Genomic DNA, 24,985 nt, shown 5'->3' on the forward strand with positions numbered 1-24,985 from the left:
TGCTGAAACAATACAATAATAATTGTGTTCATAATAATGACCCTGAGATACTCCAAAATCCTAAGACACCATAGGTTCAGTGGTTTTCAAGATACAGTCCTCGGTGGGCAGGAAAGCACAGCCAGGCTTCCTGTGCCCGGAAAAGGGGCGTGAGCAGTGGTGACCTGCACTTCTCCAGCACTTGGTTCCCTCTCAATTGCCTGCACCCTGGGCCCCAGGCCTCTCATTAGGTATGGCTTTTGACACATCCTTCTTCATCAGGTTCAGCCAGTCTCTCGGAAGAAGCTTCAGCTGGTTGGGATTACGGCTCTGCTCTTGGCTTCCAAATATGAGGAGATGTTTTCTCCAAATATTGAAGACTTTGTTTACATCACAGACAATGCTTATACCAGTTCCCAAATCCGAGAAATGGAAACTCTGATTTTGAAAGAACTGAAATTTGAGCTGGGTCGACCCCTGCCACTACATTTCTTAAGACGGGCATCAAAAGCTGGGGAGGTAAGTGCCTCCAGTTCCAAAGGAGGCTTTATTTTACTGCTTGTTGTCTCATCCCAGAAACATTGCTCTGGTCCAAGGAGAGCATATGAATTTATAGGAAGCATCTTTTATATGTTTATTTAATGTTTATCTCATAGGTAAGACTTTAAGAGAAAATACCTCAAGTTCTTTGTTTGTAACTTACTGCGGAATAGAGCAGTTCCTGGGAAGGATAAGTGAGTTCAATGGATTTGAGTTCCTAGGCCTTCACGCATAGTTTTGCAGGAGAGTAATAAGAGCTGTGCTCCTTACACCCCTGGCTATTGTTTTGTAGGTCGATGTGGAACAGCACACTTTAGCCAAGTATTTGATGGAGCTGACTCTCATTGACTATGACATGGTGCATTATCACCCTTCTCAGGTGGCAGCGGCTGCTTCCTGCCTGTCCCAGAAGGTTCTAGGCCATGGAAAATGGGTGAGTGCTGTATTAAGAAATTAGCTAGGTTATATTTTAGGCCCTCTTGATATGAAAGGCCTTAGCATTTCACAGCTGCCCTTGAAGCAATTGTTAAAAGTCCAAAGGCCTTAAAAAAAGCTGCTCGGAACAGTTCAGATGGAGACGAGGTGACTACACCGTCGTAGGCAGATGTATGATAGAGTTGTAAAGAACAAGGAAGGCCCCTGAAAACTGATGTGTTAAGACTTGGCACGTTGATAAGTGAAACAAGCAAGCTGTCAAGCACACAAGTCAAAGCAAAGCCATGGCTCATCAGGGTTGGCCAGGAAAGGTAAGTGTGCCCTTCTGGATTCATACAAGTAGCCACAGATACCAGCTCCCTGGGTCCTTGTCTCACACACAAAAAAAATGACAACACCGAGACAAGAGGGGCCAGCTGACTGCAGTGCAGGTCATAGGATGCCCCGTGGGGGACAAGCCAACGCCAGACCGCACTGAGGAGTCTGAAAGTCCGGAGCTGTGCCCCGAGGCAGTGGAGCACAAGCCTCAGCAGACCGCAGGAGGGGATAAGAAGCGTTCTCCTAACAGCCTCCTAAGGGAGAGAGGGAGGCGATGGCCCAGGGCTCAGAGACGGCTCCTCCCCAGCCCGCCGTCCCCTTGTGTTCAAGGAGGACCACAGAGCACGCTGCCCGTGAAGATGAGCTGCGGTTCACGCCTTTGCATGTGTGGCCTGAGGCCAAGATTTCCAGGCACCATGGTGGAGCTGTCCCTCTAACACAAGGGTGTATCATTTACATTTTATGTAAGAAAGAGGGAAAACAGAGTGTATGTATGTGTGTTTATGTCTTTGCTAATTTTTCAACGAAGATGGGAAGAACAGACCAGAAATGAATGAAAATGGGGTTGTGTGGGAACTGGGTGAAAGATTGAGGGTAGGAACAGGACTTCTGCTTGTAACCTTTTATTAATGTACGTTTTTTGACTTTTGAACCGCATGAATGTTCTGTGCAATCCCTATAATGGAATTAAGCAGAAACAATGCTACTCTCTATCAAATTGGTAACGGAACACAGTGGGGAGAATTAATTCAAATAACTTGAGCAAAGGGTTCTGACTGTGCATCCCTGATGGGCCTTGATGTTGAATTAAGAGCCAAAAAAAGTAACATACTTAAAGTTTTCTTAGGAAAGTTAATAGTAATCTGTTCTACTTTTGAAGCTATTCATGTATATCATAGGATGAGGCAAATATACATATTCATGTTATTAAGGGCTTAGATTTCAGCATGGTAGTCCCCCCTTATATTGGGGGGATATGTTCCAGGACCCCCAGTAGCTCCGGAAACCATGGACAGGACCACACCCTGTTTGTACTGTCTTTTCCTATATATACATACCTGTGATAAAGTTTAATTTATAAATAAGGTACAGAGATAAGCAACAATAATAATAACTACTAACAATATACTGTAATAAAAGTTATACGAATGTGGCTTCTCTTGCTCTCAAAATATCTTATTGTACTGACTCAACCCTCTGAAGATGCGAGATGACAAAATGTCTGCGTGAGGTGAGGTGAGTGACGTAGGCATTCTCGTTTTGATATGTCAGGAGGAGCATCAGCTGCTTCTGGACTGCAGTTGAACGCAGGTAACTGAACCTGGGGAAAGTGGAACTGTGAATAAGGGGACTACTGTATAAGAAGAAAGAGAAAATATCATTAACAATGAAAACAAAAGGAAAAATGCTACAATAGTAAATCTACTTTGGAAATGTCAGTAAATGCATAATGAAAAGGCCTGGACACACAGTGACAACCTGGTAACAGTGCACATACTTAGTGCCCACACTTTGGATACTAAATACCACTTGCCTGCTAGGAAACAGGACTCCTTCAAGGAATAGCTGAGCCTGGATCAATTTGTAGCAGATAGCAAGCAAATTCTCAAGGATCAATGGGGTCACATCAAAAGGATAATAGGAACTGGTTCAAAGGGGCTCTTACTAGACTAAATTTGAGCATTAAAAACAAGAGTGACATTAGTATATTATAATGCATTTTTAAAAATCCATGAGTCCATAATGATACAAAATAAAGAAGGAATGAAAGAAAGGGGGTCTTTTGAAAAAAATCAGTGGAATGCCAGCTAATTAAAGTAGGAAGAATGGGAGAGTTGGAAATTTACCAGTTTTTAACACCCAATGTAGTAACTGATTCAAGCCAGGATTAGCAATTGATACTTATATCACTGGTTAAATAATTTTGGAGAATAAGGTTCACGTGGTCTCAAAATACCTCCCACAGATAAAAATGTAATAATACTGAAGGAAACTACCTTTGTGATGGAGAGGTCTGGCAGTTATTACCTAACTTGGTGATCAAGGTTCGCATCACCAATCGTTGGGACCATCCGACTTGACCTGCCTTCTATGCAGTAAGAAGTATATGTATTATCGCGAACATAGAATTCAGAGCTGAAATGTTTGACACAAATGCAATCAACAAGAAACACCTAGACAAATCCCAAATGTGGGATGTTCTAAAAGTAACTGGTCTGAGTCCTTTAAAAAGTCAGTAACATTTAAAACCAAGAACATAGGAGTTTTTTTTTAATTTAGAAAGGCTAAAGACACAACAGCCAGATATACTGCATGCACCTTAATTGGCCCTAGGTCTAAAAAGAAAGACCTATAAAAGATATTTTTGGAACAATTAGAGAAATTTGAATACTGATTACATATTAGATGATATGGAATTGTTGATAATGTTTCCTATGTGATAATGGTATTGTGGGTAGGTAGGAAATTACTTTTTAAGGGATGCTTCTGAAACTTTCAGAAGTGATGTGTCATAGTGTCTGCATCTCCCTTTCAAATGGTTCAGCAAAAATTGTGTGTGGCTGAACCATCTGAAAGGGAGTTTCAGGCACTGTGAGAGGGAGAGGACAGAAAGGAGCAAACAAAGCATATACAGATGTTCACAATTTTTCTGTGGATTTGAAATTTTGTTGAAATAAAAAGCTTAAAGCTAAAAGGACCTGGCACCAATGGCTCATTTTAGCCAAATTACTTTTAGGCACGCTTCCTTGGTCTCTAAACCTACTATCTATAGGTCTCCCAGTTCTCTGGGAAATGATTTCAAAGCACCAGTAGTTATGTATTACTTAAGGATTCACTCCTGCTTAGTTCTTTATTTCCCCTGTAAGTATTTTAGGATTAAATTAAGTGGTGGTTTATTTTCTCAGTGATATTGAGCTTATGAAAGAGATGCATTTTAGGTTTTAGAATTTTATCACTACACTGAAATAAAGTCAGGTTACCTATCTTCCCTCATGATAAGTCTCATCAGTCAACAAGTGTCCTTTGCTTGGTTTTTGTTTTCTGGGAGGCCAGTTCATGAGGCTGGGCCTGGAGGCTTCTTGAGTGCCCCCTGCTCTCCAGTGCTTGACTACACAGGGCCCTCCAAGAGAATGCTGGGTAGTCTTAGGTCATCTGGATTTGGTAGGTTAGATTGCTGCTTATGGCCCAGTTTATTTCTTAATTCTGAACCTCTTTCCATGAGTGACAATATGGATACCTGGGCCCTTGAGCACCCCACCAGCCACGGCTGGGCAGGGCTCTGCTGGGGGCGTGTGTGAGGCGTGTTAGTCCCAGGTCCCTGCTGTTACTGTAAAGGGGCATTCCCTTCTTGGGTTTTGTATTTGCTCTGTCCCCCACCATGCCCGTATCTCCTTCCAGTGGTTGATAGAGGTAAGCATGAAAGCTTTGGTACTTGAAAGTCCTGTGCAGCTTTCTTTAAAAAAAAATAATAGGGAACCTTTGTCACTTGATTTAGCCAAGAGCTGCACACAATGTCTTAATTTAGTTCTGCTCAGAGCCAGAGGCATCCTACATTTGCTGGCTGCTCTGTTGTTATTATGGTAGTGGTTAGGTCTGTGATGAAATTTCTAGAAAATAAGAATATTCTTTTATAGCTTCTGCATAAGTAGTGTCAGCATATGTAAGACATGCTCTTCTAAAGCAGTGAAGGCCTTGTCTTGCCCCTTCTCTTTGTATCGCACTCCAGAACCTAAAGCAGCGGTATTATACTGGGTACGCAGAGAATGAAGTATTGGAAGTCATGCAGCATATGGCCAAAAACGTAGTGAAAGTAAATGAAAACTTAACGAAATTCATCGTAAGTATTCTTCCCTAAGCTGTGGAGAGCATTAGATTGTGGGTTTGTGTATGAGAGTATGTGTATGTGTGCATGTGTACATTTTCATGTAAATGTACTATTGGCATTTGTGAGTCTGTTAGCACAAACTCTTTATATTTTTCAAGCACAGTGTGAGATGGAGTAGACTGGTCAGCCCTGAAAGCAGACTCTCTTTAAAGCGAGGTCTGTAGGCTAACCGTGTCTAGGCCCAGAATAGTCAGCTGCGCAGCTGTTCACTGATGCTCGTCCCAGCGTCCTGGGAAGGGTGCTGGCTGGCATATGGTCTGGGACAGCAAGGGCCCACCTCGGGGGCCCTACGGAAGCTGTGGGTATGCAGGTAATATAGTAAAGACCATTTTTATCCAGGGTCTTTGGACCTTGGTCCAGTATCTTTTGGGACAATGCCTGAAAGGCACCCAAATAGCAAGCCTGGTGAAGGAGAGGCAAGAAGCCCATTCAGGAAGCCTCCTTGGGGCCTGGGGTCTGTCTCTGTGTGGCCCCCGGAGAGGAGGAGTGGAGGAGATTGGATGGTGTCCTGTGCTTGTGTGACACCGACTATCAGAGCTCACCAAGGGTCTGGTGACAGAGCCAGCTGTGTGTACCAACTGTCCTCACAGCCTGAGCCCTCCTGTACGTGCAGTTCTGGCGTGATCCAGCACACTGTGGAGTGTGATGTGTTTGCAGGCTTGAGGGTGTTGTCTGGGATCTGCTAGGCGCCAGTTGCCACTCACTTTTATTGCCAATTTTTGCTGCCAGTCCTCGTGAATTTATTATGTCCCAATGGCACGTAGGTGTGATCAATCCAGCTTCCACCTCCCTCTGCTCTGGTGGCTTATGAGAGAAAGCCTGCTCCTTGGACCCTGAAATCATTTGTTCCCCCATCACCTATGCTACCAGCCAGGCTCTATCCAGCACTAGACGTGGGAGGAAGTTGTCAGGCACAACACACTGGCCCCACAGCCTTCCCCGGCTTTAGTGGTTTGGCATCATCCTACTGTCTGGAGATTGTGGGTCTGGCCCTTCCATGCTTGTGAGTTAGACTAGGAACAAGGGGCAGGGAGTGTGCGGGGATCCTGAGGCGTGCTTAACCACAGATGACTTCTGCAGGCCATCAAGAATAAGTACGCAAGCAGTAAGCTCCTGAAGATCAGCACAATTCCTCAGCTGAACTCGAAAGCCATCCGGGAGCTTGCCTCCCCTCCGACGGGACGGGCCTAGGCTGCCGTGGCCTTCAGGGAAGAGGGCTTCCTCTGTGCACCTGGCCTTGCTCAGGTGGAATTCTTGACTTTGTATATAGTCCTCTGGTCTATTTCATGAAACCTTCTCTCAGACCTATTTTCTAAATGTATATTGAGGAAAAATAAAGCTAATGATTTTTCTTAAGGTATTCTGTGTTTGTGGGTTCCGTAACTGAAGAAATCCAGTAGAAATTTGCTTGGACTGATTGCTTTCTGAGCTGTTCTGAATAGTATGTAAATAGCCTTCATGGCTTTGGGAAAGATCTTCCTACCATTTTCTCAAATGAAAAAAACTAGAACTAGGAACATGGCCTCAGTGAATTCTAACCCATTCTTAAACTTCGTGAATGTAAAAAGAGTGATTCTTTTTATGAAAATTTAAAATGGGAGGATAACCATGACGATTCCCTTTCTAAAGCCTACTTAACTGTTCTCACCTAATTCCTCTAGAACACCTGGCCCGCTGGGGCAAAGGCCCCCAGAGGGAGTGTTCATGGCGTGTCTCTCAAAGGCATGGCCCAGACCAGGAATGGCAGTCCTATGGGGTCACATCTGGAAAAAGAAAATGGGCCTGGGACTTCCTTTTTAAGTTGAAACTTGGAATGTATTTTCCTGTTGTCCTGATTCAACTGCATTATGGGTTATTTTGTGTGTGTGTTGAGGGGGGAGGCATTTGATCACATTTAACATTGTTTTCCAGGTGAAAATACATTCTCAGTCTCCAGCCACTAAAAAAACCCAAACAAAACAAATGAGTTTCTTATAGCAACAGCTTCCCAAACAATTAGTTCAACAAGCTTTAATTGTTTGAGAGGAAGGAGTTAGTGAAATAGATTTGGGAAGCATCACAAAGTCACGTAAGATTCATAAGGACTGAGAAGCTTCCCAGTAAATTCACTGACCTCAGGATTCCCCCACCCTTGGGTGCGGTAAAAGCGCCTTCTGCGAGGCCCTGAAATCCACTGGTGCTGGTTCTGTGACCCGGCTGTGGCTTGCACCGCACCTCAGGGAGAGCCTGGCCCCGGGTAGGGCTGCCTTCTCACCCCCCTTCCCTGAGCTGGCCGGGGCTGCTGACTTGAAGGTCTTTAGGTTTCCAGCATTTAGAGGAACTGGGTATCTTTAAATGTTAAAGTCCTAATATAAAGTTTTATAAATATCCCTTGTTGAGTTAGTGATGCATGTTCCCGTGGTAGCGTTAGGCTGACTAGGTCAGAGGTGCCAATGGTAATGAAGTGAAGCCATGAAAGAGCTTTCCTGGCTCTGGAAGGCAGTTAGTTCCCAGGAATGCTTGAGCTCCCAACTTCTCTTCTAGAAAGGATGGGTTTTGTAGGAATATTCCAAAGACATTATATAGCTTCTTTATTACATATTTTGCTTAAACATTAAATAGCCTGACTCAGGAACTTCATACTTGCAGGAGGTCATAAAAAAAGACCTTTAATATACTTCCTTCTGTGTCACAGCAGACACCCAAAACTAAAGTGTCATAAATGTGAAATAACCTATAAAAGTAGAAGTCATGCTGTCATAAAAGCACTGAAATTAGAAAATGAGATGATTGTAACCACAGTATGTAAAGACCACAGGCCCTGAAGCTGAGTTGCTTGGGTCTGAGTACTTAGCAGCTGTGTGATTTCTGTGCCCGTTTCTGTGTCTGTAAAATGGGAGAAAAGTGTGTACTTCATAATGTACTAAATAAAGTATGTCAAGCACTTAGCATATCGCATATGGAGGTGCCGAATATTAGCAGCCGCTATTTTAAGGAGGTTGACGGTCTTGAAAAGAGATGAACCCTGGGCATTCAAAGATACGATAGACACAGCTCTTGCCCATTAAAGGTGTTTACAAATTTATAGCTGTCGAGTCCTATTTGTGAGTTTTTTTCTTTTCTTACGTTTCTTGATTTCTGAGAGAAAGATATTGGAAGTTTAAAGGTTGACAACTAGAGTACCAAACTCCTTAACATGTGTTGAGAATTGAAGACAAAGATTAAAAGCATGAGCCTTGGGGTCAGATCAGGGTTCAAATATGGCTCCTCTCCCTAAAAGCTGTGTGACCTTGGGTGAGGTAGTGAACTGGACTGAGCCTTCTCATTTGCAGAGGGGAGGTTTTACACGAGGCCATCCTAGCTAGAGGGAGGCAGGTGTAGTACAGTATGAGGGAAAGGCAGCAAGATTAGCTGGTAGGAGTAAAAGTGAGTTGCTAAATTCAGGAGGAACTGTGAACACCAGCTGGGCCTTGAGAGACACAAACGAGGGGAAGGGGCAGCAGTGCAGAAGGGCTCCCCTCCTTGTGATCACAAAAGGGAGGTGTGCGGGGGGCACAGGCTGGCCGCTGGAGATGCGTGTGCATTCGCTGCTCCTGAAACGGACTCCGCCCCACCCACCAATGGAACCACCCAGAAAACACCTGTAAAAGAAATAGCAAGGAGAGACAGGGCCAGCTTTAGTCACTGCATCTGTACTCAGCAGGTCTGGTGGGAGTTTAGAGGGAGTCACCAAGGGAAAGCTTTTGGATTGTGTATGAGCCCTTCTGTGTGGCAAGCCAGTGGAGATGGTAAGATATGCGGAGGCTCAACAGTGTTTTCTCTTTTGCTCCTGTGAGCATCACTGCCTGAAAGGAGCCATGTCTGTAGGAGGAGGAAGCCCTCTCCCTGGTGCCCTGGGCAGCCTGCTTTCTGCAGACTGTCCCCAGCAAGAGACGCCCAGCCCTCCTTGCAGTCTTGGCCACATGATTTCAGTCACAGCCATTAGAATATCAGTGGACATGGTGTGTGCATGGCAAGGAATGTCCTTTACAGAGAATCTGTGTTCCTCATCCCCTTTCCACCTTCATGGGGCTGGACTTGGTTACGATGGTAAGTCACATTTGATCAGATGGGCTGAGACAACACCTTGGGGTGTGGGTGGTTTGTACCCACTGGTTGGTGAGCAAACTCATAAAACAGGGTTCATTCATCCTTTGCCCTCTCCATGGGCGTCTGTCTGGCTTCCCGAAGCACTGTGGAAGAGATGGTCCTTTTGCCTCTTTCCAGATGCTCTCTCTATGGCACCCTCTACTGATTAGTACTGACCCGTCGGGTGGCTCTCAGAACATGGCTTCTGGTCCCTTGGGGGTACTTGAGCCTTTCAAGAAGCCCATGAAGTCAAAACTATTTTAATGGTTAATACTAGGATATTATTTGCTTTTCTTTCACTCTTGTCTGTCAGTAGTGTATGGTGGAATCTTCCAGAGGCTACGTGGCATGATGATGTCATTACTCTGGCAGTTAGGGGAATGAGTGGTTTGTTGGTAGTACAAAATTTTGTTTGAATTTCTAATAAGGTAAATACGGATAGATGTACCTGAGGAAAGCAGAGCTCTTTGAGGTCCTCAGTAATATTGTGAGTGGAATTGGACCTTGAGGCCCAAGTGTTTGAGACCTGCTCATCTCTGACTAGTATGAACACCTCTGCCCTAGCAGCCACATTCAGGCCTGCTCACTTGGTTCTTGGTTCAGTTGCATCTTTGCACTGCATTTTCTAGTGCTGTACATGTGTGGTGTATGTGCACATGCACTCCCCTTATCCCAAACAGGGTGTCCCATTCTTTTTTTTTAAATTTTTTTATTAAGGTATGATTGATATACACTCATATGAAGGTTTCACATGAAAAAACAATGTGGTTACTACATTTACCCATATTATCAAGTCCCCACCCATACCCCAATGCAGTCACTGTCCATTAGTGTAGCAAGATGGGTGGCCCATTCTTGAAGTAGGATGGCTCTTTGATCCTCTTTATGTTCAGCTGACAGTGAACAGAATAGCAGACCTCGCTAGATCCAAAGACTAGAGGAAGCCTAAGATGATGACTTTAAGCCTTCTTCACCTAAAAACATGAATTTGTCCACCTAGTAAGCATTTGTTGAGCACCTCCTTGAACCTGCCACTGGGTGAGGCACATGGATGCAGGGGTGGGGGCTTGCTCTGTGATCCCCATGGAGAAGGCTTGTGGGGGTGTTTAAATCAGTTCCTGTTTTGTCAGCTAGAGCCTGAGGGGTCCTAGTTACACACACGTTTAATGCCAATCCTTAAAGTGAAAGCAACTGATTTTCCTTGCAGCAGGCTTTTTAAAATGCGTGATATTAGGGAAAATTATTTAAAGCTAATACATTGGGAGATTCTCAAGATGGTGGCATTGAGTAGGGTGATGGGAATCTCCTCCCAAAACCATATATATTTTGAAAATACAGCAAAATACAACTATTCCTAAAAGAGAGACCAGAGGATACAGTACAACAGCCAGGCTACATCTACGTCTGCGAAAACTCAGCATCTCACGAAAAGGGTAAGATACAAAGCTGTGACCCGGTGGGACCCAAGCACTCCCTCCGCCCCAGCTCACCGGCAGGAGGAAAAGAATCAGAGTGGGGAGGGAGTGGAAGCACAGGACTGCTACATAACCAGCCCTAGTAACCTGCACCAGGAGCAGAGACACACATTGCATGGTGTACTGGACATTAGAGAAACAGATATCTGAGACTAAGACAGTGAACAGGTCCCCACAGCCAGCTGCCCTGGGACAAAATAAGAGCGGACACTTTAAAAATCTTAAAGGGACAAGGGTTTAATAGGTAGACAAAATCGTCCTGGCACACTCAGCCCAGCAGGCTGGGAACTTTAAGGAACTTCAGGCGCCTTAACCCCCTGAGTGGCAATGGAGCTCTGAAGCCACTCACGGTGACAAGCAGCCTGCCGTTCATTCCCCCTGCCAGCACTGCAAGTAGACCAGCTGACCCACCATTGCTGCGGAGCAGGCAGGGAGCAGCCCCACACAGAGTCTTCTCCCAGCGCCCAGTTAAACGGACCAGACCCAGAGGCTGCCCTCTGCGTGCAGCTGCCCAGCACAGACAGCGGAGAGTTGGCACAGATCCCTGAAGGCACAAAGGGGCTTTACTCTCACAGCGAACACACGTTGCTTGCCGGCAACTCCCGCCAGTGCCATAGGCCATCCTGAAGGCCACCCTGCAAATTGCAGCTCAGGGGATGAACCCAGAGGCTGCTCCCTGTGTACGGTTAACTGGCACAAACAGTGGAGATGGGCAAGGTGACCAGCAAGCAGGAAGGGACTTTGTTCTCCAAGCTGACACACATGCCACTTGCCAGTGATCACTTCTATTGACATGAAAAGGCAGAAGAATCTGGTTCAGTCCAAAATCACTCAAATGCCAGAGAAAGGGCCTGGTGAGACGGAAATAACCAATCTTCCTGAAAAAGAATTTAAAATAAAAGTCAAAACCATACTGATGGAGCTGCAGAGAAATATTCAAGAGCTAAGGGATGAGGTCTGGAGGGAGATAACAGAAATGAAACAATCAGTGGAAGGACTTAAGAGCAGACTGGATGAGGTGCAAGAGGCTGTTAATGGAATAGAAATCGGAGAACAGGAACACAGAGAAGCTGAGCCAGAGAGAGATAAAAGGATCTCTAGGAATGAAAGAATATTAAGAGAACTGTGTGACCAATCCAAATGGAATATTATTCACTTTATAGGGATACCAGGAGAAGAAGAGAGAAAAAGAGATAGAAAGTGTCTTTGAAGAAATAATTGCTGGGAACCTCCCCAGTCTGGGGAAGGAAATAGTCTCTCAGACCATGGAAGTCCACAGATATCCCAACACAAGGGACCCTAGGAGGACAACACCAAGACATTTAATAATTAAAATGGCAAAGATCAAAGACAAGGACAGGATATTAAAAGCAGTCAGAGAGAGAAAAAAGATCACATACAAAGGAAAACCCACCCAGCTATCATCAGACTTCTCAACAGAAACCTTACAGGCCAGAAGAGAATGGCAGGATATATTTAATGCAATGGAATGGAAGGGCCCCGAACCAAGAATACTGTGTCCAGCAAGATCATCATTTAAATTTGAAGGAGGGATTAAACAATTCTCAGATAAGCAAAAGTTGAGGGAATCTACCTCCCACAAACCATCTCTACAGTGTATTGTAAAGGGACTGCTCTAGATGGAAGTACTCCTAAGGCTAAATAGATGTCAACAGAAAAATAAAATCACAGCAAAGAAAGCAGACCAACCAAATACTAACTAAAGTCAAAATAAATTCAGCTATCCACAAAATCAGTCAAGGAAAACACAAAGAGCACAGAATAAAACACCTAACATATAAAAGTGGAGGAGGAAGAAAAAGAAGGGAGAGAAATAAAGAATCATCAGACTGTGTTTATAATAGCATAATAAGTGAGTTAAAGTTAGACAGATAGTAAAGAACCGGCCCTTGAACCTTTGTTAACCATGAATCCAAAGCCTTCAACAGCAATAAATACGTATCTAGCGATAATCACCCTAAATGTAAATGGTCTGAATGCACCAATTAAAGGACACAGAGTAATAGAATGGATAAAAAAGCAAGACCCATCTATATGTTGCTTACAAGAGACTCACCTCAAACCCAAAGACGTACAAAGACTAAAAGTCAAGGGACGGAAAAAGATATTTCATGCAAACAATAGGGAGAAAAAGCAGTTGTTGCAGTACTAGTATCAGACAATATAGACTTCGAAACAAAGAAAGTAACAAGATAAAGAAGGACATTACATAATGATAAAGGGGGCAGTCCAACAAGAGGATATAACCATTATAAATATCTATGCACCCAAAACAGGAGAACCTACATATGTGAAACAAATACTAACAGAATTAAAGGAGGAAATAGAATGCAATGCATTCATTCTAGGAGACTTCAACACACCACTCACTCCAAAGGACAGATCCACCAGACAGAAAATAAGTAAAGACACAGACGCACTGAACAACACACTAGAACAGATGGACCTAACTGACATCTACAGAACTCTACACCCAAAAGCAACAGGATACACATTCTTCTCAAGTGCACATGGAACATTCTCCAGAATAGACCACATACTAGGCCACAAAAAGAGCCTCAGTAAATTCCAAAAGATTGAAATCCTACCAACCAACTTCTCAGATCACAAAGGTATAAAACTAAAAATAAATTGTACAAAGAAATAAAAAAGGCTCACAAACACATGGAGGTTTAACAACATGCTCCTAAATAATCAATGAATCAATGACCAAATTAAAACAGATCAAGCAATATATGGAGACAAATGACAACAACACAAAGCCCCAACTTCTGTGGGACACAGAGAAGGCAGTTCTAAGAGGAAAGTATATAGCAATCCAGGCTTATTTAAAGGAGGAAGAACAATCCCAAATGAATATTCTAAATTCACAATGATTGAAATTGGAAAAAGAAGAACAAATGAGGCCCAAAGTCAGCAGAAGGAGAGACATAATAAAGATCAGAGAATAAATAAATAAAATTGAGAAGAATAAAACAAAAGAAAAAAAAATCAATGAAACCAAGAGCTCATTTTTTTTGAAAAAATAAACAAAATAGATAACCCCCTAGCCAGACTTATTAAGAGAAAAAGCGAATGCACACAAATCAACAGAATCAGAAATGAGAAAGGAAAAATCATGACAGACACTACAGAAATGCAAAGAATTATTAGAGAATACTATGAAAATCTATATGCTCACAAACTGAATAACCTAGAAGAAATGGACAACTATCTAGAAAAATACAACCTTCCAAGACTGACCAAGAAATAAACAGAAAATCTAAACAGACCAATGACCAGAAATGAAATTGAATCGGTAATCAAAAAACTACTGAAGAACAAAACCCATGGTCCAGATGGATTCACCACTGAATTTTATACATTTAGAGAAGACATGATACCTGAAAGGAAAGGAGCGACACACAGCAGCAATTCACCAGAGAATTCCGCTTTATTAGGGAAAGGTGCTGGGTTATATAGGAAGGGGCATGGGGTGATTGTGGTGTCACTTCTACGGGGCTGGTGGCTATTGGCCAGGTGCTGGGATTGGGGGGGGGGAGAGAGGTGATTGGGCTTCAGGTGGCGCCGGTGGGAAACGAGGACCTGGATGAGAAGCAGGAAGTTCGCCATCTTATGGGTGGGGGCCCTTCAATACCCATTCTTCTTAAAGTTTTCTAAAAATGGAATTGGAGGGAATACTTCCAAACTCATTCAATGAGGCCAGCATCACTGTAATACCAAAACCAGGCAAAGACCCCACAAAAAAAGGAAATTACAGACCAATATCCCTGATGAACACAGATGCAAAAATACTCAACAAAATATTAGCAAACTGAATTCAAAAATACATCAAGAGAATAATACACCATGATCAAGTGGGATTCATCTCAGGGATGCAAAGATGGTACAACATTTGAAAATCCATCAACGTCATCCACCACATCAACAAAAAGGACAAAAACCACATGGTAATCTCCATAGATGCTGAAAAAGCATTCAACAAAATTCAACATCCATTAATGATAAAAACTCTCAACAAAATGGGCATAGAGGGCAAGTACCTCAACATAACAAAGGCCATATATGATAAACTCACAGCTAACATCATACTGAATAGCAAGAGGCTGAAAGCTTTTCCTCTGAGATCGGGAACAAGACAGGGATGCCCACTCTCCCCACTTTTATTCAACATAGTTCTGGAGGTCCTAGCCACGGCAATCAGACAAAACAAAGAAAAGGCGGCCAGATTGGTAAGGAAGAAGTCAAACTGTCACTATTTGCAGATGACATGATATTGTACATAAAAAACCCTAAAGACTCCATTCGAAAACTACTAGAACTAGTATCTGAATTCAACAAAGTTGCAGGATACAAAATTAATACACAGAAATCTGTTGCATTCCTATACGCTAATGATGAAATAGCAGAAAAGAAATTAGGAAAACAATTCCATTCACAATTGCATCAAAAAGAATAAAATACCTAGGAACAAACCTAACAAAGGAAGTGAAAGACCTATACCCTGAAAACTACAAGTCACTCTTAAGAGAAATTAAAGAGGACACTAACAAATGGAAATTCATCCCATGCTTTTGGGTAGGAAGAATTAATATTGTCAAAATGGCCATCCTGCCTAAATCAATCTTCAGATTCGATGCAATCCCTATCAAAATATGAACAGCATTCTTCAACGAAATGGAACAAATAGTTCTAAAACTCATATGGAACCACCAAAGACCCCAAATAGCCAAAGCAATCCTGAGAAGGAAGAATAAAGTGGGGGGGATTCTCGCTTCCCAACTTCTAGCTCTACTACAAAGCCACAGTAATCAAGACAATTTGGTACTGGCACAAGAACAGACCCATAGACCAGTGGAACAGAATAGAGAGTCCAGATATTAACCCAAACATATATGGACAATTAATATACAATAAAGGAGCCGTGGATATGCAATGGGGAAATGATAGCCTCTTCAACAGCTGGTGTTGGCAAAACTGGACAGCTACATGTAAGAGAATGAAACTGGATCATTGTCTAACCCCATACACAAAAGTAAACTCAAAATAAATCAAAGACCTGAATTTAAGTCATGAAACCATAAAACTCTTAGAAAAAAACATAGGCAAAAAACTCTTGGAAATAAACATGAGCAACTTCTTCATGAATGTATCTCCCCGGGCAAGGGAAACAAAAGCAAAAATGAACAAGTGGGACTATATCAAGCTGAAAAGCTTCTGTACAACAAAGGACACCATCAATAGAACAAAATGGCATCCTACGGTATGGGAGAATATATGACATCTGATAAAGGGTTCACATCCAAAATATATAAATAGCTCACGTGCCTCAACAAACAAAAAGCAAATAATCTGATTAAAAAATGAGCAGAGGAGCTGAACAGTCACTTTCCCAAAGAAGAAATTCAGATGGCTGACCTGCACATGAAAAGATGTTCCACATCGCTAATCATCAGAGAAATGCAAATTAAAACCACAATGAGATATCACCTCACACCAGTTAGGATGGCCAACATCCAAAAGACAAACAACAACAAATGTTGGTGAGGATGTGGAGATAGGGGAACCCTCCTGCACTGGTTGTGGGAATGTAAATTAGTTCAACCATTGTGGAAAGCAGTATGGAGGTTCCTCAAAAAACTTAAAATAGAAATACCATTTGACCCAGGAATTCAACTCCTAGGAATTTACCCTAAGAATGCAGGAGCCCAGTTTGAAAAAGACAGATGCACCCCTATGTTTATCACAGCACTATTTACAATAGCCAAGATATGGAAGCAACCTAAGTGTCCATCAGTAGATGAATGGATAAAGAAGATGTGGTACATATACACAACAGAATATTATTCAGCCATAAGAAGAAAACAAATCTTACCATTTGCAACATGGATGGAGGTAGAGGGTATTATGCTCAGTGAAATAAGCCAGGCGGAGAAAGACAAGTATCAAATGATTTCACTCATCTGTGGTGTATAAGAACAAAGGAAAAACTGAAGGAACAAAACAGCAGCAGAATCACAGAACCCAAGAATGGAGTAACAGTTACCAAAGGGAAAGGGACTGGGGAGGATGGGTGGGAAGGGAGGGATAAGGGGGGCATTACGATTAGCACACATAATGTAGGGTGGGGCACAGGGAAGGCAGTACAACACAGAGAAGACAAGTAGTGATTCTGTGTAGTATCTTACTATGCTGATGGACATTGACTGCCGTGGGGTATGTTGGGGGGACTTGGTGATGGGGGGAGTCTAGTAACCATAATGTTGCTCATGTAATTGTTTATTAATGATACGAAAATAAAAAAATACAAATAAATTTTTAAAAATGAAATAAAAAATTAAACAATAAAGAAATATTAGCAAAATAAAAAAGCTAATACGTTGTTATTAAGGAATTTCACATGATTTCTTGCAGTGCCCATCAAGGTCACTTAATTCCTCCAAAGCCTGAATTACACTTAGATTCAAGATAGCCCTTTGCAAAAGGACCTATGCTTAACCCAGACTTGTCCTGTCAGCTGGCCCTAGATTCTTTTAAAGTTGAGGGTTGTTTTTTTTTTATCCCAGGGCTGATTGTTTGAAGGAAAAACACAAGCTTGTCCTCACCAGCCAGGGGTGGTTGGTAACAGCCAAAGGCCGTCTTGGCACCCCTGCCCCTGCCTGCGAGGAGGGCAGCCTGCGGACGGAGCTGTGGGGGCCCGCGGAGATCCTCGGCTGCATTCTGGGTCTACCTGCTTCCTCTCGATTACAGTGAGCTCAGGACTGTGGAAGTCCTTTGCAAAATATGAAGAGACTATTAGTGTTGATAGGACTGCATTTCCTCATGTCATCCCATGATGGCTTTATTTTCCTTTCAATCTGGTCACAAAATGGAACTGAAATAGGCCTTAAACCAAATGAAGTCTGCTCCCTGTTCTTGAAGTGAAACAATTAAATTATTCATCTTCATCTTGTTCCCAGTTCAGATACATTGTTTTCCCTTATATATAACCCCTGAGCATTTTTCCCCAAGGACTTTGGCATCCTGAAATGGCAACAAAGGTGTGTGCCAGCCAGACTCTATGTCCTCAAAACCTTCTGAATGGCTGTGGCACCTGAGAGGACAGGTGGAAAAGTGAGTCTTCTTCCAGAACCACTCCCTCACTGGTGCACAGGGCACTGTGGACAAGGGTTACTGCAGCGAGCAGGGCACCCGCTTGCTGGGGATGCTGTAACGCAGCACCACAGCCTGGGGGGCTTAATGGAAATGTCCTGCTCAGACTCCTGGAGGCTACGTGTCCGAGACCCAGGTGTCTGCAGGGGTGATTCCTTCTGAGGGCTCGGAGGGAGGATCTGTGCCCGGCCCTCCTCCCTGGCTCATAGATGGCTGACTCCTCACGTCACTGTCCCTCTCTCTGTTTGTGTGCTGATTTGTGCCCAGATTTCCTCTTTTTTATCATATTGGATTAGAGCCCACCCTAATGACATCATTGTCACTCCATTTCCTCTGTAGAGACCCTATTTCCAAATAAGGTCAAATCCCAGGTACTGGGGCTCAGGATTTCAACAAACTTTTTTGTGGGGACGCAGTTCAAACCATGGCAAATGTCACAAAAGAACAAGGTGGTTCACTGGTTCCTTTATTTATTTTGGGGGTCAGGGAGGGATGCAGAGGAAATTACTATGGAGAAAGGTTCGGGGAGGGTTTGAGCTAGAAAGCAGGGCCTGAGCGAGAAAGCAGGAGCTGATTCTATGGTTGAAAGGAGTAGTGCACATTTGTAAGTACCTGGTGCGAGTTTTGTAATAAAACCTACCTTATGAACAAGCACAGTGGAACACTACTTAGTACATTCATACAGGTTTCTACCATATCGAGATTTTTATATATACAGTTTATGATCTATTTTTAATAAATGTACAGCTTGAAAAAAAAGAGATCCTTCTTGAATAGGTACAGCATTAAACACAAAACCAACATGGGCCAGCCACATTCCAACTGAAGACCCAGAGAAAGCAGGCTGACAGCCCAGCGCCTAGCCCCTGCTTGGCCCGGCAGCCCCGATGGTCCCTGCAAGTGTAACCAGTGGTCCTGTGCGCCTGCGGGCTCGGCAGGTCACGCTGGCCCTTGGCATTGGCACAGGAAGTGCCCGCCCAGGCCAAGTCCAGCCTGCAGAGAGCGGGTGCTCCCTGAGGGAAGGTGGCAGAGGGGAATGTGTGTGTCAGGTAAGGAAAAGGGAGATAAAAGAAATGTGCTCTTCAACTAAAGGCACTTGTCAGTGGCTAGCCTACAGCCATTCCCCGGGCCCGGCGAGTGAGCGGGGTGCTGTGCTGTGGGGCCAACAAGGTCTGGGCGGACCTCGCCCGTCCTCTCACCAGGTTTAAATACAATAAATAAATCTTAGTGGGTGGTCGTTTTGCCTTTCTGGGTTCCTATGAATAGGCTACCTTTTAGGGTCAGTTCTGGAGGGACACTCCGTGTTCCCAGACCAGCTTTTCCGTGTTCTCCACGGGGAAGGTGCCAGAGTGACTCCAAGCCTTGGAGAAGCCTTGCTTGCTGTGGATCAGGGGAGCTCCTGAAGTCCCCTCCCCTGTCTGTGCCAGGAGCTCCTTGGCCCCGTGCGTCGGTATCTGGGCGCCTTAGATCTTGGTCACGTAATTGTTGGGGAACAGGCCCTGCTTGCCTCGGAGTCGACCCGTCCACCAGCCAGAAGGATCTGCAGGGAGACGGAGAGGGTGAAAGGGAGGGTGAGCAAGGCTCTTTGTGCGGGGACCACACACACCCTGCGCCCAGGGTGCATCACGTGGGCCAAGGTGATTTGGCTCCACCCACATTCTTTGCCCTTCTTTCCTTTCTTTTCAAGTGAAAAAGTTTGTCCTTAAAAGTCGCCTCCCCTCCAGAGCAGGCACACAGACGCGCCACTCAGGCCCCCTGCAGGGAAGAACCTGCTGCCCAGACGTGACGTTTTGCTGACAGCTGCGAGCGGCCAGCCCCCTACGACTGCCTGGCCTCAGAGAGGAGGCCAATCGCTCCTCCTTGGGCAGCCTTGGGCCCACGCCTGGGCTGGGGCCCCCTCAGCAAGCAGTCTTTGCTCTGGAGCAGCTGCGAGGTTGGCACAGACGTGGTCGGCTGGCTCCCAATCCCTTCGCCTGCCCTTTCCTTCGCAGGGCGCGCCCACTGCCCGTCCCCGCGCCCAGCTCCACCTCAGTGTCCTGTCTGCAGGGAAAGCTCACCTGCAACACTTCATGAGCCTCACTTCCCATCTCCCAGTCCCTCCCGCACTGAAAGTACCAGGCAAATATTCTTCCAGGTCTTTTTCTGTGATTGTAAATATATATATATATATATTCATTTTGAACAGAAACAGCCATTCTGTATCATGCTTTTTGACACTTGATACATAGAATCTTTCCACGTCTCATTTTTTTTAAATGGCTGCATTGTTCACCAAAATCTATCTAGCTCTTCCCTTACTGGTGGACATTTGTTCCCAATTTTTCACTATTAATGCAATAAACGTCCATATATATCTTCATGCCCATGTGCACGTGGTACTACAGGCTAGATTCCTGGGTCAAAGATTATGGACATTCTGTTATCCTTTGTAAGAAAATATAATTTATTTTTTGCTTTAATATGTATGTTTGAAAGTACAAAAGGATAAACAGTGACAAGAGCCACTGAGGTCCCATCCTCGAGAACAAGTGTATTACCTATTTCTTATACTTTCATCCAGATATATCATGTACGTAAAAGCAAGTATTTATAAAAATTACTCCCTTTTCTACACAACTGATGGCATACTATGCATACCATGTTTCTGCAATTTAAAAAATCTTAATAAATATGTACTAAAGATCACTTCCTACCAGTATATACAGAACTTCCATATTCTGTTCTACAGCTGCATATATTCCACTGTTCATGTCATGTGCCTACTTTTCTATCAGCTGTTGGCCTTCATCTTGCAGATCAGGAGTTCTCTATATATTAGCGAATTTATCACCTCAGTTGCAGACACTCCTTCTTGCATTTTTATTAACTTTTAATAATATTTTACTATTTACGTAGTTGCATCAAATTATTTTATAGCTTCTTGGCTTTCTATCACTTTTTGAAATCCTTTCCCACACTGATCTTAATGAAAAAGGAAACTTTTTTATGTTTCTTTTATACATTTAGATATTTATTTATTTGGGATTTGCCTTGGTGGAAAAGATTAAAATGAATCCAAAGACATTTTTTGACATGTGGATTTAAACATTTTGATAAACACTGTTAAACTTCCTCCCCAAAAGTTTATTCCAGCAGTAAATAGTGAAATAAGGTGCCTGTTTCCCTGACTAACTGCAGTATCACAGTCCACTCATTACTTGCAATAACAAAATCCAGAAAGTTCTGAAAAATCAAGTTTCTGTAACTTATTTGATGGCAAAACTTGGCCGGAAGTGACATGAGTTTGTTTATTAACACTCCCTTCCCACAGAGTGTGACTGCTCATAAGTACTGCAGGAGAAATACTGAGCTTGCCCTAGAGTGCTGCCCTGGGACCCACAGGGGTGGTATATGATATATCACATACACCATTATTAAGCTCCTATTTCTAATTTCTGAAATTCATTTAGCTCTCAGGGTTTAGGAAAGGGAATGTGGACTCTGTCCCACCTTAACTTTGCTGGTGTCTCAGGTGGAATGTTTTGCTCTGCAGGTCACTGGTTATTACAGAGAGGCCCTACACATTGCTTCCATAGTCTCTGTCCACATTTGGACTGGACCGTCCTATTATTCATGCAGAGAAGCTATATATAGGTACAAAACATTTTTTCCTAGTCTGTTTTCTATAATTTTACTTTGCTCCTGGTGCTATTCGCGATACAGAAGGTTTTAATTTAGCCTTTTCATGAGGTTAAATCCTGTATGTTATTTGGGCTGATGTCCTGAGGAAGACTTTTTCCACCCAGAGATGAATATGATATTCTAGGTTTCCTTCTAAGACTTTTATAATTTATATATTTTTAGGTCTTTAATTCACGTGGTATTTATTTTGTGTATGAGCTAGAGATCTAACTTTCTTTTCAAAATGGAAAGTAATTGCCTGGTTTTCCACTGATTTCAAATGCCAAATGAAGTATTTCAAATTTTCAAGTAGATCTGTCATTTATTAAATACCTATACATAGGGGGGATCACGGGAAGATGGCGGTGTGAGTAGTTCAGTGGAAATCTTCTCCCAAAAACATATATTTATGAAAATACAATAAATACAACTATTCCTAAAAGAGATACCAGTGGATGCAATACAACAGCCAGGATACATCTACATCTGCGAGAACTCAACATCACACGAAGGGTGTAAGATACAAGCCGTGGCCAGGCGGGACACAAACACTCCCCCACTCCAGAACCTGGAGGGAAGAAAGGAGTCAGAACGGGGAGGGAGTGAAAGCCTAGGACTACTAAACAACCAGCTCTAGAAATCCGCACCCGGAGCGCAGACACAAGGTGCACGGGGTGCTGGATATTAGAGAAACGGGAAAGCAAAACCTGTGGGCAGGTCCCCGCAACCGGCGACCCTGAGACAAAAGAAAAGTGAGTGCTTTTTGCAAGTCTTAAAAAGACAGGGACCCCACATCTGGACAAAGTCCCGACACACTTAGTCAGCAGCTGGGAATCCCGGGGAACTTTAGGCACGCTAAACCCCTGGGCGGCAGTGCAGCTCTGAAGCCCCTCACGGCACTAAGCAGCCTGACAGTCATTCCCCCAACTGGCGCGGACCCTGACACACCAGCCCAGTAGTGGGAGAGTGGCAGCATGCGCCGGGGGCAGCGGCGATGGAGGGGACCAGGAGCGGCTCATGCGAGCTCACCGCGGCGGCGACCAAACAGCCCGGGAGCAGCCTGCATGCGCTGGCAGCAGTGGCACCAGAGGAGCCCGGGAGAGTCCTGCACACACCTGCAGCAGTGCCAGAGGGAGCACCCGTGCTCCCAGCAGCCGACAGGAATCCCAGCCCGATGCACAGCAGCCCAGGCTGAATCCAAAGGCCGCTGCTGGTACACAGCTGCCTGGCAGGGGCGCCGCAAGCGCACCTGGCGTGCCTGCCACTCCCCACAGGGCTTTGCGCTGCTCTGACAGAGACATGCCCACAGCAACTTAGGGGATTAACCCAGTGGCTGCTCCAGGAGTGCGGGTAACCAACACAGGCAGCGGAGAAGGGCAAGGCATGCAAGCAAGCAGGAAAGGACTTTCTTCTCCCAGCTGACACACCAGCAACCTGCGTACAGCCACCGCTGTCACCATGAAAAGGCAAAAAAACTTAGTTCAGTCCAAAATAGCTCAGACAACCCCTGAGAGAGGATCTGCAGAGACAGACCTAACCACTCCCCCTGAAAAAGAATTCAAAATAAAAATCATAAACATGCTGACAGAGCTGCACAGAAATATACAAGAGCTAAGGGATGACATCCAGAGGGAGATTACAGAAATGAAACAATCTCTGGAAGGATTTATAAGCAGAACAGATAAGATGCAAGAGGCTATTGATGGAATAAAAACCATAGAACAGGAACTCATAGAAGCTGACGCAGAGAGAGATAAAAGGATCTCCAGGAATGAAACAATATTAAGAGAACTGTGTGACCAATCCAAAAGGAACAATATCCGCATTATAGGGGTACCAGAAGAAGAAGAGAGAGAAAAAGGGACAGAAAGTGTCTTTGAAGAAATAATTGCTGAGAACGTCCCCAAACTGGGGGAGGAAATAGTTGCTCAAACTACAGAAGCACAGAGAACTCCCAACAGAAGGGACCCAAAGAGGACAACACCAAGACACATGATAATTAAAATGGCAAAGATTAAGGACAAGGAAAGAGTATTAAAGGCAGCCAGAGAGAGAAAAAAGGTCACCAACAAAGGAAAACCCATCAGGCTATCATCAGACTTTTCAACAGAAACCTTACAGGCCAGAAGAGAATGGCATGATATACTTAATGCAATGAAAGAGAAGGGCCTTGAACCAAGAATACGGTATCCAGCACAATTATCATTTAAATATGAAGGAGGGATTAAACAGTTCCCAGACAAGCAAAAGTTGAGGGAATTTGCCTCCCACAAACCACCTCTACAGGGTATTTTAGAGGGACTGCTCTAGATGGGAGCACTCCTAAAAACAGCACAGAACAAAACACCCAACATACGAAGAATGGAGGAGGAGGAATAAGAAGGGAGAGAAATAACCATCACTGTGTTTATAATAGCTCAATAAGCGAGTTAAGTTAGACACTAAGGTAGTAAAGAAGCTAACCTTGAACCTTTGGTAACCACAAATCTAAAGCCTGCAATGGCAATAAGTACATATCTTTCAATAATCACCCTAAATGTAAATGGACTGAATACACCAATCAAAAGACACAGAGTAATACAATGGATAAAAAAGCAAGACCCATCCATATGCTGCTTACAAGAGACTCACCTCAAACCCAAAGATATGCACAGACTAAAAGTCAAGTGATGGAAAAAGATATTTCATACAAACAACAGGGAGAAAAAAGCAGGTGTTGCAATACTAGTATCAGACAAAATAGACTTCAAAACAAAAAAGTAACCAGAGAAAAAGAAGGACATTACATAATGATAAAGAGCTCAGTCCAACAAGAGGATATAACCATTATAAACATATATGCACCCAATACAGGAGCACCAATATATGTGAAACAAATACTAACAGAATTAAAGGAGGAAATAGAATGCAATGCATTCATTCTAGGAGACTTTAACACACCACTCACTTCAAAGGACAGATCCACCAGACAGAAAATAAGTAAGGACATGGAAGCACTGAACAACACACTAGAACAGATGGACGTAATAGACATCTATAGAACTCTACATCCAAAAGCAACAGGATACACATTCTTCTCAAGTGCACATGGAACATTCTCCAAAATAGACCACATACTAGGCCACAAAAAGAGCCTCAGAAAATTCCAAAAGATTGAAATCCTACCAACCAACTTTTCAGACCACAAAGGCATAAAACTAGAACTAAATTGTACAAAGAAAGCAAAAAGGCTCACAAACACATGGAGGCTTAACAACATGCTCCTAAATAGTCAACAGATCAACGACCAAATTAAAATGGAGATTCAGCAATATATGGAAACAAATGACAACAACTAAACAAAGCCCCAACTTCTGTGGGACGCAGCAAAAGCAGTTTTAAGAGGAAAGCGTATAGCAATCCAGGCATATTT

The 24,985-nt window shown here is 43.6% G+C and overlaps 2 protein-coding genes across 7 annotated transcripts in view; one reads left to right on the plus strand and one right to left on the minus strand.

Moving 5' to 3' along the window:
- CCNB2 (cyclin B2) overlaps window positions 1-18,218 on the plus strand; it is a 30,346-nt gene extending 12,128 nt beyond the window's left edge. For 2 of the 4 annotated variants that reach the window (XM_036903026.2, XM_036903027.2), the window contains exons 6-9: window positions 262-498; window positions 812-952; window positions 5,000-5,110; window positions 6,239-6,514. In XM_036903026.2, the coding sequence (XP_036758921.1) occupies window positions 262-498; window positions 812-952; window positions 5,000-5,110; window positions 6,239-6,349 (600 nt within the window). In that variant the 3' untranslated portion in view covers window positions 6,350-6,514. Of the gene's footprint in view, window positions 1-261; window positions 499-811; window positions 953-4,999; window positions 5,111-6,238; window positions 6,515-17,327 lie in introns of those variants that run through there. The other 2 variants (XM_036903028.2, XM_036903030.2) reach the window with 2 other exon arrangements.
- A 140-nt stretch (window positions 18,219-18,358) lies between these two features.
- The window catches only part of MYO1E (myosin IE), a 197,502-nt gene continuing 190,875 nt past the window's right edge, over window positions 18,359-24,985 (minus strand). For all 3 annotated transcript variants that reach the window (XM_036903024.2, XM_036903023.2, XM_057488848.1), the window contains one exon: window positions 18,359-19,453. In XM_036903024.2, the coding sequence (XP_036758919.2) occupies window positions 19,377-19,453 (77 nt within the window). In that variant the 3' untranslated portion in view covers window positions 18,359-19,376. The remainder of the gene's footprint in view (window positions 19,454-24,985) is intronic.

Source organism: Manis pentadactyla, chromosome 11 (assembly GCF_030020395.1).
Source record: "Manis pentadactyla isolate mManPen7 chromosome 11, mManPen7.hap1, whole genome shotgun sequence".
Lineage (NCBI taxonomy): Eukaryota > Metazoa > Chordata > Mammalia > Pholidota > Manidae > Manis > Manis pentadactyla.